Source organism: Poecile atricapillus, chromosome 2, assembly GCF_030490865.1.
Source record: "Poecile atricapillus isolate bPoeAtr1 chromosome 2, bPoeAtr1.hap1, whole genome shotgun sequence".
Lineage (NCBI taxonomy): Eukaryota > Metazoa > Chordata > Aves > Passeriformes > Paridae > Poecile > Poecile atricapillus.
The window spans coordinates 33,909,627-33,923,862 of record NC_081250.1 but is presented as its reverse complement, the minus strand read 5'-3'; the positions used below and the strand labels follow the sequence as shown (position 1 = coordinate 33,923,862).

Genomic DNA, 14,236 nt, shown 5'->3' with positions numbered 1-14,236 from the left:
AACAAAGTTACAAATATAGTCAAAGTCTGGCTGTTTGAGCAAACTGTGATCAGCTTTTTTTTTATTATTATTATTATTATTTGTTTTTAAAAAAAAAAACCTGACTGGAAATCAACAAAAAAATAAACTTTCTATTGTAAAGTTTTTGTGATCTGATTTGTGCAAAGCAAGAAGTTGTGCTTCCTGATTTGCCTCTGAAAAAGAAAAAAAAAAAGAAAAAAAATAGCCCGTGCAGAGTTTGTTATATTTTACCTGGCTCCTGCTGCACGTTACATATGGTGGATGCTGCAATTGTCCGCTACCAGTATTTTTAATTGAAAGTTTGACCATAAGTTCTTCCTTACTTGTTTCTCGCTAGGTGGAAAGCTGCTTCGCAGGACCACAGTCAACACCCTTTGTGGCTGAATCAACTGTTAATTGTCTACTGATGGTTAAAATTAAGGGGGAAAAAAAAAACACGCCAAAAAAAAAAAAAAAAACCAAAAAAAAAAAATCCAACCCACAACCCAAACCCCAAAACATGTGCTTTTTTAAAATACGCTGCGAACTCCAGGGTGTGTTTGCATCGCTCTAGAATTTCTCCTGTGGTTTCATTAAGTATATTTTAGGACAGCCATGTCCAAGCCCTTTGCGTCTACTAGTAACCCTCTCTAGCCATATTCCCACTCTTTACCCTTTAAACTTTCGGTTTTCTTCGCTACAATTAGTTTGCTATAAACGTAATGTTACTTACCCCATCAGAGCTTGAATGGTTAACTCTTCTGAGCTTCTAAGAGCAACTAAAGATTTGCACATTTACTGACTGGTTACATTGATGCCTTCCCTTAAAAGTTATAAAACAGTAAACTTTATAAGCCCCAGTTCCGGCTATATGACATTTGGGTGCCAAATGAATAGGGTTTTGTCTATGAATTAGATCGTAAAATCATCCATAGCACAGACAGATAGGCTCACTGGCTATAAAAAGTCACGTGGTGCCATTAAAGTAAGTTTTATGGTTTTGGGGAGTTGACATCCAACATTATATACCACATAACATATAATCTCACTGACGCTGGACTTCATTTGACTCTTTTGCAGGCTACGTGTGCCTCCTGGCCATTCAAATTGTCAGGTTTAGGGACAGAAGTATCCAAACCACAAGTTCTCAGTACTATGTGAAAAATGGCTCCTTGCAAGTCAAAGGTAAGTTTTGTGCACAAGTTCCTTAAAGTTTATTTGTACAGTGGGGAAGCCGAGGCTCCTGCTCGCTCTCGCTGCCTCTCTCCTCTCTCTTTCTTTCTCTTTCTCTTTCCCTTCCTCTCCGCCTGGAGGTTTTCAGGACGGTCCCACCGAGCCCGAGAGGCAGGATCAAGCACTAATGATCCAGGTTGCGCTGCAAATACCTCCCCCCCATCCCTTCACTCGCAGCAGCTAGCTCTCTATTTTAGCGATCAAATCAAAGTAAACCACAATAAGCGACTTTGGCAGAGATGGATTTTGGGGCCTAGCTTTAATCACTTTGACTACCGCAGAAGATAATTACTTCCTTTGCTCCAATAGACTCTCCAAGTTTGGAGAGGTTTTGTTTAGCAAAGAGTAGTTACTGCAGGCGATTAAAAAAAGGGGGAAACAAAATAGATTGGGCTTGATATTATCTGGGCAGTATCTTATGTAGGCATGATAGAGTTGGAGGCGTGATGATATGGTAATAATCTTTGGATTGGTGAAATATGTTGCATATCAGAGAGCCAGTATTAAAATGGCATAGACTGTACTGGAGTGCTTAGATACAAATTTTCTGCACTGGGCTGTGCAGAAAGCTTTAGCTATGTGTATATGTACATCTGCGTGCGCGTGGTGTGTTTTGGGGATGCGTGTTTATAACGTTGCTATAACTTTTTCCTGATTCTATATATAATTGAGTAAATATGAATATATTTAAATTATATGCATGTGTGCCTGCATGTACAAATCAGTTTGTAGGTCTGTGTAAAGCCGTACAGATGCATATATGTGTCTAATATTGGTGTATTCGTGCACACAAAGGGTGTGTACGTGTGTACACATATATATGTTCCTATGACTTTTTTTTAAAGCGAACCAATTGACTGTAACTTGTAGCATTAATACAAGAGACTACAGGTCATTAGAGTGCTGCAAATTATGAAATACGGGCTTGGTTTATTGAAGATTGTAAATATCCCCCTAGCTCTGCTCTCTTCCTTTCTGCCTTATATTGCTGGCTGCCATTGTGGGGTAGGCCCCAGCTGCGTGTTTACTTCAACATTCTTTTTATTTAAGTGGACTGTTCTCACTAGAGTGTGATTACTCAGCAATAAACTTTATGGCCGGATTTAACTTCAGTCTTTGAATTTCCAGGACTTGAATGAAAGGGTGAAAGGAACTCTATCTTTCTCTGGCTAACATTAAGGCCTGATCCTTATCCTCAGAGCTGTTACTTTAGCGAGTGATCTCAGGGGGTATAAACAGACTAGTCAGGGGCTAGGGTGGGATTTTGAGAATTGTCTATTATCTATCTATCTATCTATCTATCTATCTATCTATCTATCTATCTATCTACCTATCTACCTATCTATCTCTCCAAACAAGCTGTGGATATTTCTTTCTCTGCACTGGTTTGGAGTAACATTGATTCAGCAGATTGCATTGTTTTCCTTTATGTGTCATAAAGTCGGGTTTGCAAAAGAATGGAGTGGTTTGATGTGAGAGATGGGCTTTGTTTTATTTTGCTAGTGCTATGCCATTCAAATGTTGTGGTTTAGGCTGGTTTGGCTACTGTGAGCAAAAATGGGAGAAAGGCGCAGGGTTTTAGGAGGGTAGGGTCGTTGTGTACCTCTGCAAGGTCTGCATACTGCTGGCTAATTCCTATTTTTAATTTATTTGTCTTTATCTTTAAAGAAATGGTAGTATCTAAGGTAGGTTCATCCCAAAGAGCTTAAAAACATTTAATATTTAAAGTCAAGCCCTGTGGAAATTAAATAGAGTCTGATGCCTTTGTGTCTGTCGATCCTTCCTATCAGCACTAAACAAACACATCTGCATATATTTCATATTAAAAAAATGAGAAAGGCTTTAAAAGAGCATATCCAAATGCACATTTGAAAATCGTTTCCCTACAAACAGCTGGAGATTTTATAGTACTCTAGTCGACACATTTTCATCAATAGGAATATCAGAAAGTTGTATATGATAGGCGTGTATTATATTATACTATATGCCATAAAATTTTATAGTTTGAGGCAAGGCATGAGAAACCCTTAAAAGTTTGGTCTTCATTTATATATGGGTCCTTTTCCAAGGAAAATCCTTTGCTTGTAGACAGGAATTATACTAGACAAAAACAGCTCCTGATTACTCAGTATTCAACAACACTGTGCCATTTGAATTTACTGGCTAATAAACAAGCATGCACGGACACCCGTTTGGCTTATATTTTAGGATCCTGGATATCTTCTTGGATTGTAATTTTTCATTGCCTAGAGTGAAAAGATTTGCTACTATGTATTTTCCACATTTTTGAATGTGGCTTCTGGAGCATATCCCACACAAAACCATGTACAGCGGTTCAAGAACTATGGAAAAGAAAAATACCTCTAAGTCCAGAAGCATATAAACCCGCCTATACTGCAAGAAACACTAGTAACAAAAGAAAGTTAGCTAGAAATGACAACTTCACCATGTTTATGGCCCTGCTCTGTCCTAAGCATCACAGTTGAAACCATTCAAACCCCGAAATGTATTAAGATTTCCTAAAACGCTTTGAAATTTGAAATTCAAAAGAGACCAGACTGCCGAACTCTGTGAAAATAGTCCCAGGTCTGAATTGTTTTCCGAGGGAAAATATCATGAGAAATTATCACTGGGAATAAGGAGAGAGGTTTTATCTGCACATGTAATTTTTCTGATGAGTTTGGAGGATTAATAAGTGTGGGGTTTTCTTTTAGGAAAGGCAAGTTGTGTTCTGCAATTTGAAATACAGTTTACCTAATCCTTTGAGAGAAATATTTGCGTGTAGTGCCTCACGTCGAAGTGTAAAACAAATTAAAGATCAGGCAGCTCTCTTAATGTGTGGAACTGGTGACTTTGGAAGACATAACTTTCTCTAAACCAGAAGTATAAGAATCCAATGGAAAGTCATCCGTAAATTACAGCTCTGCAGTCTTGTCTAAACCATGCAAATACCCTAATTTCAGAACATTATAGGGAAATTATTATTCTGCCATTTCCTTGCATTTAATAAGTGTGTATCTGTGGAAGGGTGACAATAGAGGAGTTTGCAATTTGCTCCATGGGAAATTGAATGGAACTGATCATGGCGGGGTGGGGATCAGGAGGTTTCGATTTCAAACCCTGAATACGGGAGCAATGCCTTTTCCCACCCCGCAAATACAGATCTAACGCATTTGATGCAGACACGAGTAAATCCCCTGACCACGTTAAGATGTCGTTGGTTTTCTTAGTCCTTTCTCTTTCTGCCCTCAAAATCTCCCCGATTTGAGGCTAGGGCTACTAGCTAGAGCGGAAAACCACAGTTCCCACAGTCGTCTGGTCATCTTTGAAAATATTATCCCTTTCAAATTAAAGTATCTTCGCTAATGTCTCTCTGTAAGGCAAATATTCATGGACCACCCCAGTCACATGTTCTTGTAGCTACGTGCACAAACAATTTCAAATCTGACACAGAGAGCGTGTAAAATTTGCATGGATTTTGCCTTATAACATGCAAAAGGAATCTTTTCTATATCCCCTCCCCCCAAAAAATGTCTTTTCAATAATAATATTTGCTATGAAGGTTATTGGGTAATTATTGCAATTTTGTGGAACAGTCCTTGCTTGAGGTGAAGTCTGTCTGCAGATAATAAATGGCAGCCCGTGCAGTTCACTGCCAGGTTAAGTAAATGCAGAAAAGATAAATCTGCACACCCTAGGAATCACCAGCAGAGCTCGCTTTAGACCAAGTTCACAGTCAACTCGTTTGCCTAGACAAGGCTTCGCAAACAATTAGACTTGTTTCTTTATGTTTAAATCAAGGAGAAATGACTAAAACCCTTCAGCAGAGAGCTGCAGCTTTTCCCGCAACGCTCGTCGCTCCATTCCTTCCAACCTCACGCCCAGAACTTACCCAGCATTTCACCTGCAATTGTAACCATATAGCGCCTTTGAGTAACAGGCTTCCCTCCAACGCTGCCGAAAGGCTGTGCAAACTGATCTAACAGCATTTTACAAAGCTGCGAGATTAAGGAAAAGGAAAAAAAAATAAAATGCAAAAGTATCCGATTTCTCAGCAGCAAGAAGAAGAGGAAAAAAAAAAAGGCTCCCTTAGAAAGCTGGGGGAAACAGCAGAAGTATTGAAACAAACAGTGCGAGTCTCTTACTCCTAAAAGAAGCTGCATAGCTTTTGTATATCTTTGTGGTTAAGGGCGTTACAACTGCAGGTCAAAAAGTTGAGGGTCAAAAGTTTACGTTTTGCACCACTCTTAGTCATTCGCCCAGACAGAGTTTGATGTCAATGTTATAGCCGAGATCTTGACTATCAGCACAAAAGATAAAATAGCTTTGAGTTACGTGTGTATCACAGTATGGACTCCAGGTGAACCCTACTGGCTGAATGACCTCAATTACCAAGGAAAGGATAGAAAATTCCTCTTTTCAGGAGTAATACACGTTGTATTTCATCTTGAATTATCAGCCACATTTGTGTCTGAATATCTCGGGTTCAGCCGCGGCAGGTAAACACGCGTGTTACCCCCACAGAAGCCACTGATGTTGCCTTCTCCAAAAGTCAGGTAGCAAAATGCCTCACCCTTGTTTATTATATAATAACCTGCTCTAAGAGGTTTAATGTTAAGCCTTCTCACTTTGCAAAATGGCAGGAAGATAAGATAGGAGCGAAGCTATTAACACGTGTATCGATCCTAGCCGCGTCTTTGTTTTTGCTCTCACTTCTGTAGCGACCGCTAAACTGTGCTTAAACAGGACACGCCGGAGATAATACGGGCTATATGTTTGGTCCGAAGGAGCTCCTTTAAAATGCGGAGCGGTGGAGTCGTGTTGCCATACCCATGGAAAATATTACGGAGAAGCTGGCGTCCTGAGCCTCTCCGTGATTTGGAGGGTTCTCACAGCCTTCTGGAATTACCCGAGGCGGCAGTTCCCAGCGAAATTTGAAGTAGGACGCGCTGTTTTTCCTCTCGCCACCCACCCCTCTTCACCCTTCCAAGAAAAAGTTTAATGGAATTTCTTAGAGCAGAGAGATTCCCACATTGCTGGGATTTTTTGTTCCCAGTGCCGCCTCTGAGTAAAAGCTTTAGCTCCTTGGTTAGACGTGTCTGCAGGGAGAACTAGCCAATATTGCTCAAGCAACTTAATTTTGGAGGACATCATCGCAGACGGGATTCAGCTTGAAATTTTAAGGCTGAGGGGTCGGTGAAAGAGGGAAAGGATATTCCCAAATAGTCCTAATCAGACCTGAAAGGTGTGGAGGAGGGGACAGTGCGACAAGGAAATCCGAGAAAGAGCGCACCTCACTCCCAGCCACGCATTGCTGCCTTTCCAGCCCCAAGGCAGCAGCCTACACCGGCCTCTGTGTAACTGGGACGCGTGAATTATTTGCCAGAGACACAGCTGGATCGTGGCAGGCGAGCGCTGTATCTTGGGAACAAGTACGCGAGAGGTTAGATACCAGATTAGCCAAAGTGATTATCGGAGATTGTGCCTAAAGTACCTGCTGAAGCCTGGAAAGTGTGTAATGCGAGTGTTTGCTCGGCGTGTAGACGCTGTTCACAAGTTGTTGCTGCTGCTCACTTGTAGCGAGCCCTGGCACTGCACGTTTAGGGAGCCTGCCCGCTCTGGAGATAGTATATAACCTTTCACATCCAGACTATTTATTTGGTGTAAGAGCGAAGCCTGATAACAAGCTAAAAACCGTAGCCAAATATCTATTTTGTTAGAGAATAGCGGGCGGATTGTTTCCAAGAATAACAATGCGTCTTTGATATACCCAGAATGAAAGCTGTTACTATAACCGCCTTACTTAGGACTAGGTGACAGAAATCCATTTACTTCCTCACTAAAACAATTAGTGGTCCGGACTCCATATTTTAAATCTGGTTTAGAATTAAAATATCAATGAGAATAATTTCAAAGAAGTTGAAACCGCGACTTACAGAAATATTGACGCTTTTCAATTATTGTTTAAATTGTCCCACCCTCCCCCCCCCCCAAAAAAAAAGAAAAAAAAAAGAAAAAGGCAACAGGCTAGAACAGAACAGTTAATAATCTGAGACGAACTCTTTCTATCCTTTCACTCTCTGCATTCAGCATGCTGCTCTCTGGCGTGGAAGGTCTGCTCAAAAGACCATTCATTTAAAATCCGGGCACAAATCACATTTTACGTGTGTTTATTTAAGCGCACCAGGACGGAGTGAGCAAACCCCGCCAACTATCCCGTTGTTAGAAGGAACCCCAGTGCCAGGGAAACCACCGCTTTTACCAAATGCTGAACTTGGGGCAAAAATGCCAGCATTGCCCCGGCAGCGCCCATCGGGAAGGACGCTCTCATCCGCGGAGGCAGGAGCAGCCTCGGGGCTGTATCATTCCCAGGAACAAAGAAAGGAATACAGTCGATACATTCCATAACGTTTACATTTTCCCTCGATTTTTTTCTTATTTTTCCCTTAGAAGTAGTGACCTGGGCAAAGCACCCTGCTATCTAAAAGACACTGTTATAGACCTTTTAGAAAAACTAAGTCCAAGGCCGAGGTGAACTTCAGGTCACCGCGTCTAACAAATATGAAAATGTCGCCTGGTGAAGGGCACGCCTTGTTATTTAACAAAGACTGTCAATGTGTAAGATTAATAAGAAACAAAATGCACACGGTGTCACTTTTCGGTCACTTTGAAACTTGGGACAGCCTCGCATTCAAGAGGGGAAAGCTGGGACTAAATATATTCAAAATGGTTCAAATCAAAGTCAAGCTAGACTGCTAGTGCGATTCTTCCTCCTCCTACCGCTCTCGGTGGAGGATGCCCGGCACGGCGAGAGGTTGACTTGAATCATTATTATTATTATTATTATTATTATTATTATTATTATTATTATTATTATTATTATTATTACTACTACTACTACTACTACTACTACTACTACTATTACTACGCTACTAGTATTATTATTATTATTGCTGTTGTTATTATTTTCTCTCTCGTGGCAATTACGTTTTAGCTGCATATGTGGAGGGTAACAGGAATGCTTTTCTGTTTCACAAGAAAAAGAGGGATCCCCTTTTCCCTCTCTTTCGGTATGTATTGAGTTGCCTCTTCTTGGTGCATGAAAATTTACTCTCTCCCTCTCAACTTAATTCCGATGCTGTCCCCATCCCGTTCTCGGCCAGCCTCGGCCAGGAAGCTCTCGCTTCTTTATTAATTGATTGAAGGCTCCTTCTCCAGTGAAATCGAGTCTTTAGTCCTTCTGGAAAAATAAGGGAGCCGGCCTATTTTATCCTATCCTTTTCTTTCTTTGAGAACTTAGGGTGATGGTACAAGTTTGTTAAAGGGAAGTACTGGGGAAAAAAAGGGTTTGAGATTGTTTATTACAGCCATAAATCTTGCAGTAAAATGTCGAAATGGCCGTGTGCAAGATAACACTTGGTGGTCTTGGCTGGGTTCTTGTTTATGATAACAAAACCAGAAAGACACGGAACAGGCCTTTTGGAGGTCCTGCCTCAGCACATCTTCGCAGACTTAGAGAACCACATGAAAAAACCAGACTTGAGCTGAGCAGCTCAGGTCACCTTGCAGATTTACACTCGTATACAAAAATGAGTCCTTCTCTCTGTAACCAAGCGCCAGAGCCCTACTGTAGAAAGGGGCACGGTGAAACTTCGAGATCTAATCACAGTAAATAATACGAAGCAGAGCCCGGTCAACTCTCCCAATATAGCGCTCATCTTACAAAGCGAGGCAACACTTTTCGTTGTGTTTTACTGTGGTGTGAGAACACGGCAGCCCGCTGTAGTGCTCCGGCCATAGTGCCTCAGGACTTATGCCGAGGATAATATTTACGATACCCCAGTGTAATTCATCTGGTGCTAGCCGGCAGGTATTTGTACGTGTGCGTCTCTATGTGTGCATGTATCTCTTTATACCGAGGAAATGCTATCGTGGTGGACTTCGGCAATCTTTTATTTTTCACAGTCATGCGAGGGAGGCTTTTTTTTCTTTTAGGAAAATAGTTGCTGTTGTTTTGTTGTTGTTGTTTTGTATATAAATAAAACAATCTCCCCTTTCCTGTCAAATGTGTGCTGTTGAACAGTTGCGGCTGTCTCTGTGTGTAACCGCGTGTGTGTAACCGCATTTCCTCTCCACGCAGAGCAAATAGAGAAACTTATCTATTACGCCAGTTAGAGTTCCATAGATGTGCTGTTGGAAATGAGTAAGTAAATGTGTTTTAACTCTCTTTACAAATTAGACATTCGATAGTAGGAGGAAATGAGTGATTGTTTGGATAAGTACCCCAGTATACCCAAGTGCTGGAAATGTTCTAACATATTACAAGCCACATGCAATGTGCGTGCCTGTGTGTCTGTGGCTAAAATATAAATCGATACGATGTGTGTCTTGTTAGATAGAATATATATTCAAATAGAATTTTATTGCATGTATCCATTATCTATTAAACTGCAAAAGACAATAACCTGAATTTAAACCAGGGTAACTGTTAATGTAATATCTTTAGGAGGGCAAGATCTAAACTGTATCATATTTACGCTTGATATATTAGAAGTATTTTCCCATACCAGCAGATGAGATTTAGCCACTCAGCAATTATATTCTCTAAGGGTGTGGTAAATATTTCTATGTGTTTATATTCTTTCCTGTACAGCTGAAAAAAATAATCTGAAAAAGTTCGCGCCTACTCCAAATGTGGCAGACTAGCTGACGTTCAATAAGTATTTTTTTTCCCCTTAGAATAAGAGCGTAATTAGTTTAACCATCAAATTTCAATTACCTAAGGTCAGGGCGATTGCCTCGATTCCCCTTGAGCTGCAAATACCGTTAACAGTCTCAGTTTTAGCTTCGTAGAAGTGCCCGAGTGCCCTCTCCCTCCTACACCAGGGCTTGCGAGCTACATCTAAGAAGGCGCTAGCGATTTCTTATGGAAGTGAAAATTAAGAAGTAAACCCAGGACGAGGCACACCAAACCAACGGACCTAAATTCGTAGTTCAGAAAGCTCTCCTCCGCGGGGAGGGATGCTCACAGCGAGCCCTGTAATCGCCGGTAGGAAGTGTTTGATACCGTCGTGTCCGTCTTCCCCTCTCCCTTCCCCCTCTGTTCCCCGTTATTTTCAGGCTCGCACTAAGCCTCACACGCCGCAAGCCCCTCGAGGAGTCTCCTCGGCCTCCCCGCGACCTTCGTTCTAACTTTTGCGTCTATTCCTCCAATTAGCCCAGCTTCAATGGGGCAAAAAAAAGCTGTCCCTGGAGGTCGCGGCCGCCCGCGGTCCCCAGCGGCGGGGCGTTGGGGACAAACCCTGGAGGGCGGCCGGTGGCCTGTGCCCGACAGCCGATGCCGCCCTCTGCCTGCGCGCAGCCCCGGCGTTTGGAGATGGGCTTGTTTAAAAGGATTGTGCAACGCCTTGTGCAATGCCTGCCTCTCTCTGGATCACGCAGCTGGGCTGCGCTCTGCTTCCTCGCCTCACTTCCTACACTCTCCCACGGGAGAACGAAGACACAAAAAGTGCCGGGGCGGGCCGGGTGGGTGGGAGACTGTCAAAGCCGGATTAGTTTTATCTCGCTTGACACCGCGACTGCTGGACGCGGCCCGGGTCGGCGGGCGGGAGGAGCCGGGGATGCTGCTGAGGAGCGGACGCGGGGCGCTCCCTCGCCAGGCAGCCGCCGCCCGTGGGGGAGGCGCGGTCCCCGCGGAGGGTCCGCGGGCGCGGAGCTGCCCTGCGGCCGCTCGTCCCTCTTCCATTTCCTGATCCGGGGTCCGCGGCCCCGCGCGGTAATTGGCGCTGGCGGTCAGGTGGTGGCAGGGCGGCGGGGGGTGCGGGTGTGTGTGTGCGCGGGTGTGTGTTTGTGTGTGTTGTAGGCGCTCCAGGGGTGGGAAGAGAGGAAGGGAGGGGAGTGCAGCGGGGAAGGAGGGGGGGTGGGGGGGAAGGGCTGGAGGCCCAAACTTTGGCAGCGGCAGCACTTGACAGCAGCGGGAGGGGGAGAGGGAGGGAAGGGAGGGAAAGGGGGGGGGGGGGAAGGGGAGGGGCCTCGCCGAGCCCAGAAAAACGACAACGCGAGAAAAATTAGTATTTTTGCACTTCACAAATTAATGACCATGAGTTCGTTTTTGATAAACTCCAACTACATCGAACCCAAATTCCCTCCCTGCGAGGAATACACGCAGCACAGCGGCAGCGCCGGCAGCTCCGCCAGCTACCACCCGCACCACTCGCACCCGCACGCCCCGCCGCCGCCGCCGCCGCCGCACCTGCACGCCGCGCACCCGGGCCCGGCGCTGCCCGAGTACTTCCCGCGGCCGCGCCGGGAACCGGGCTACCAGGCTCCCGCGGCGCCGCCGGGGCCGCCGGGGCCGCCTCCCGAGGCGCTCTACCCCGCGCAGGCACCCTCCTACCCCCAGGCGCCCTACAGCTACAGCAGCGCCGGCAGCGCCGCCCCGGGCCCCGAGCAGCCGCCCCCGGGCGCCTCGCCGCCGCCGCCCGCCAAGGGCCACCCCGGCCCGCCCCAGCCCCTGCTCCCAGGCCATGCCCTGCAGCGCCGCTGCGAAGCAGCCCCCGCCGCCGGGGCCGGCACCGGGCCCGCCTGTCCGCTGCTGCCCGACAAGAGCCTGCCCGGGTTGAAGGGGAAGGAGCCGGTGGTCTACCCCTGGATGAAGAAGATCCATGTGAGCACGGGTGAGTTGCCCTTGCCAGGGGGAGGTGGGGATGCGCCTGCAGAGGAGGGAAGGGGGGAGGGTGCTCCCGGGACCGGGATGGGTCGTTGCTTGTGTGGCTTTTTTTTTTTCCCTCCTTCTCCCTCTGCGTTTCCTAATAGTTAAAAAAAATAAATAAAAGAAAAAGAAAAAAAAAAAAAAGAATGAAAGAAAAAAAGGAAAAAAATAGAAAAAAAAAAAAAAAAAAGAGAAAAAAAGTGAGAAACCTTTTGTATCCGGGGTCCTTTATCAAAAGATTTACGAGACGCCAAACTGTTAGGGCAGTAATTATAGCCCCCATAAATTTAATTGCCCTGCAGTGGCTCTGGGCCATGTGTCTTTGAAGCTTTTCTTCTAACCCAAATGCCCATCACCATTTTTTATTGCTCCTCGATTGTCCTCACTGTCGATAGGCTGGGAAACAATTTTTCTTGCCGTTTATGTATCTTATGTGAACTCGATGTCAAGTTATTATATAATGATTATGTTCCATCCCTTTCCCTCTCCTTCTTTCCCCTCCGCGTGTGTATGTGTGTGCCTGTGTGTGCACGTTTCAGTCAATCCCAATTACAACGGAGGGGAGCCCAAGAGGTCTCGCACTGCCTACACCAGACAGCAGGTCCTGGAGCTGGAGAAGGAGTTTCACTTCAACCGCTACCTGACCAGAAGGCGACGCATCGAGATCGCACACACCCTCTGCCTCTCCGAGCGCCAGGTCAAAATCTGGTTCCAGAACAGGCGCATGAAGTGGAAGAAAGACCATAAACTGCCTAACACAAAGATGCGCTCCTCAAACCAGTCCACACTGAGCCAGCAGTCCAAAGCACAGACACAGGGCCACCCCCATTCGCTCGATGGGGCTACACCCAACGCAGCTGCGCTATAAATACGGTTTTTGGTTTGAGTCTTTTTGGTCTTTTTTTGTTTGGTTGGCATTTTTTTTGTCGTTGTTGTTGTTTTGTTGGTTTTTTTTTTTTAATATATATATTTACCTATCTATTGGGGTTTTCAAGCTGCCTCAAGGTGGAGGCTGGCCTTTTGGACCAAACTGTGTAAAACAAAACAGGAGCAGAAAAGGAAGACGAGACGTGTCCAAGAACGGGCACATGTTTAAACCAAAACCCGGACGATTGTCTACATTGTATATAGATAATGGTTCCATGCCCATCATTTTTTTCTATTTATGGAAACGCTCTCTTGCCCTCGGTGTAAGAGAGGGCTGGATGCTGTCATGGACGAATTCTCTGTACCTAAGACGGACTCTTTTTCTTTTTCTTTTTCTTTTTCCTTTTTTTTTTTTTTTTTCTTTCCTTTTTTTTTTTTTTTTTTTTTTTAGGGAACACGTTAAAAATAAAAAAAAAAGCATTTAAAACAAAGCAAAGAGCTCGTGAGACACTTGTGTAAGGCATTGACTTGCATAGCGCTGTTTTGTGGTGTGTTCATGGATTTCTCTGTGCGTGCTTGTGTGTGTGATGGTGCACAGTCACGTATACACACACAGACCAACACGGGAGAGAGAAAAAACACATCCACAAGAGGTTAAAGACTTATGAAAAAGTCCCCTTACGCTGTCTAAAGGAAAATGTTTTATGTATCAAAGGTAACTTAACTGGTTTTAAGTGTAGCCCCCTCAGTAGCTGTGATCTATTAGTTTTTCTCCACATTCCCTATTGCATTTATTTAAAGAAATATTGCTATAAAGGCTGTTGCTGTCTTCATATTTGGCACCGTCTAAATAGTTTGGGTCCATGTACAATTTGTGGATTTTTGGTGTAATGTATAACAGTGCCAAATGCTAGTAATAAAGATTATTCTGTACAAAAGAATTAAACGCTTGAAACACAAGTCCACTACGTGCTGTTTCATCCACCTTGTGCTTGACTGGTGTTGGCATCAGAAATGGAAAACAACAGTTTAATGCATTGTTTTGACTTGGATTCATCTTGTCAATAAGGTAATGGTTATTTTAAATGTGGTGAAAAACATCCTGACTCCTACTTGCCTGGCTGGGAAAAATTGCGTTGCAGGATGAGGAAAGGTCTTGCTTCATTGTATAGGTGAGTGGTGCTCTCTTTAGCTGACTTAGACAGAATGAGTCTGACTCCACCGCTGGCCGTACCACTGTTTTCAGCTGCCTGACAAGAGAAACTGTGCTTCTTCTGGGAGCCAATAAGCTCCCATGCCGTGATAACATTTAAAATCTTTAGCCAGTCGTGGTTTATTCATTCATTTTCGCTTGATTATGATTTCTTAGTTGACTAGCACTGTTTAAGGGGAATACATGAGCGGTAACCTGAAGTTTCTTTTTAA

At 44.3% G+C, this 14,236-nt stretch overlaps 2 protein-coding genes across 5 annotated transcripts in view; both read left to right on the top strand.

Moving 5' to 3' along the window:
* The window catches only part of LOC131575635 (homeobox protein Hox-A3), a 51,799-nt gene that overhangs the window by 11,115 nt on the left and 26,448 nt on the right, over nt 1–14,236 (top strand). For 2 of the 4 annotated variants that reach the window (XM_058831344.1, XM_058831342.1), the window contains exon 2: nt 1,081–1,185. The gene's annotated coding sequence lies outside the window, so the exon portion shown is untranslated. Of the gene's footprint in view, nt 1–283; nt 1,186–14,236 lie in introns of those variants that run through there. The other 2 variants (XM_058831341.1, XM_058831351.1) reach the window with 1 other exon arrangement.
* On the top strand, nt 11,262–13,260 carry HOXA4 (homeobox A4). The gene is made up of 2 exons (XM_058831356.1): nt 11,262–11,909; nt 12,484–13,260. Exons 1-2 carry the CDS (start codon nt 11,327–11,329, stop codon nt 12,810–12,812), a joined length of 912 nt encoding a protein of 303 aa, XP_058687339.1. The 5' UTR covers nt 11,262–11,326; the 3' UTR covers nt 12,813–13,260.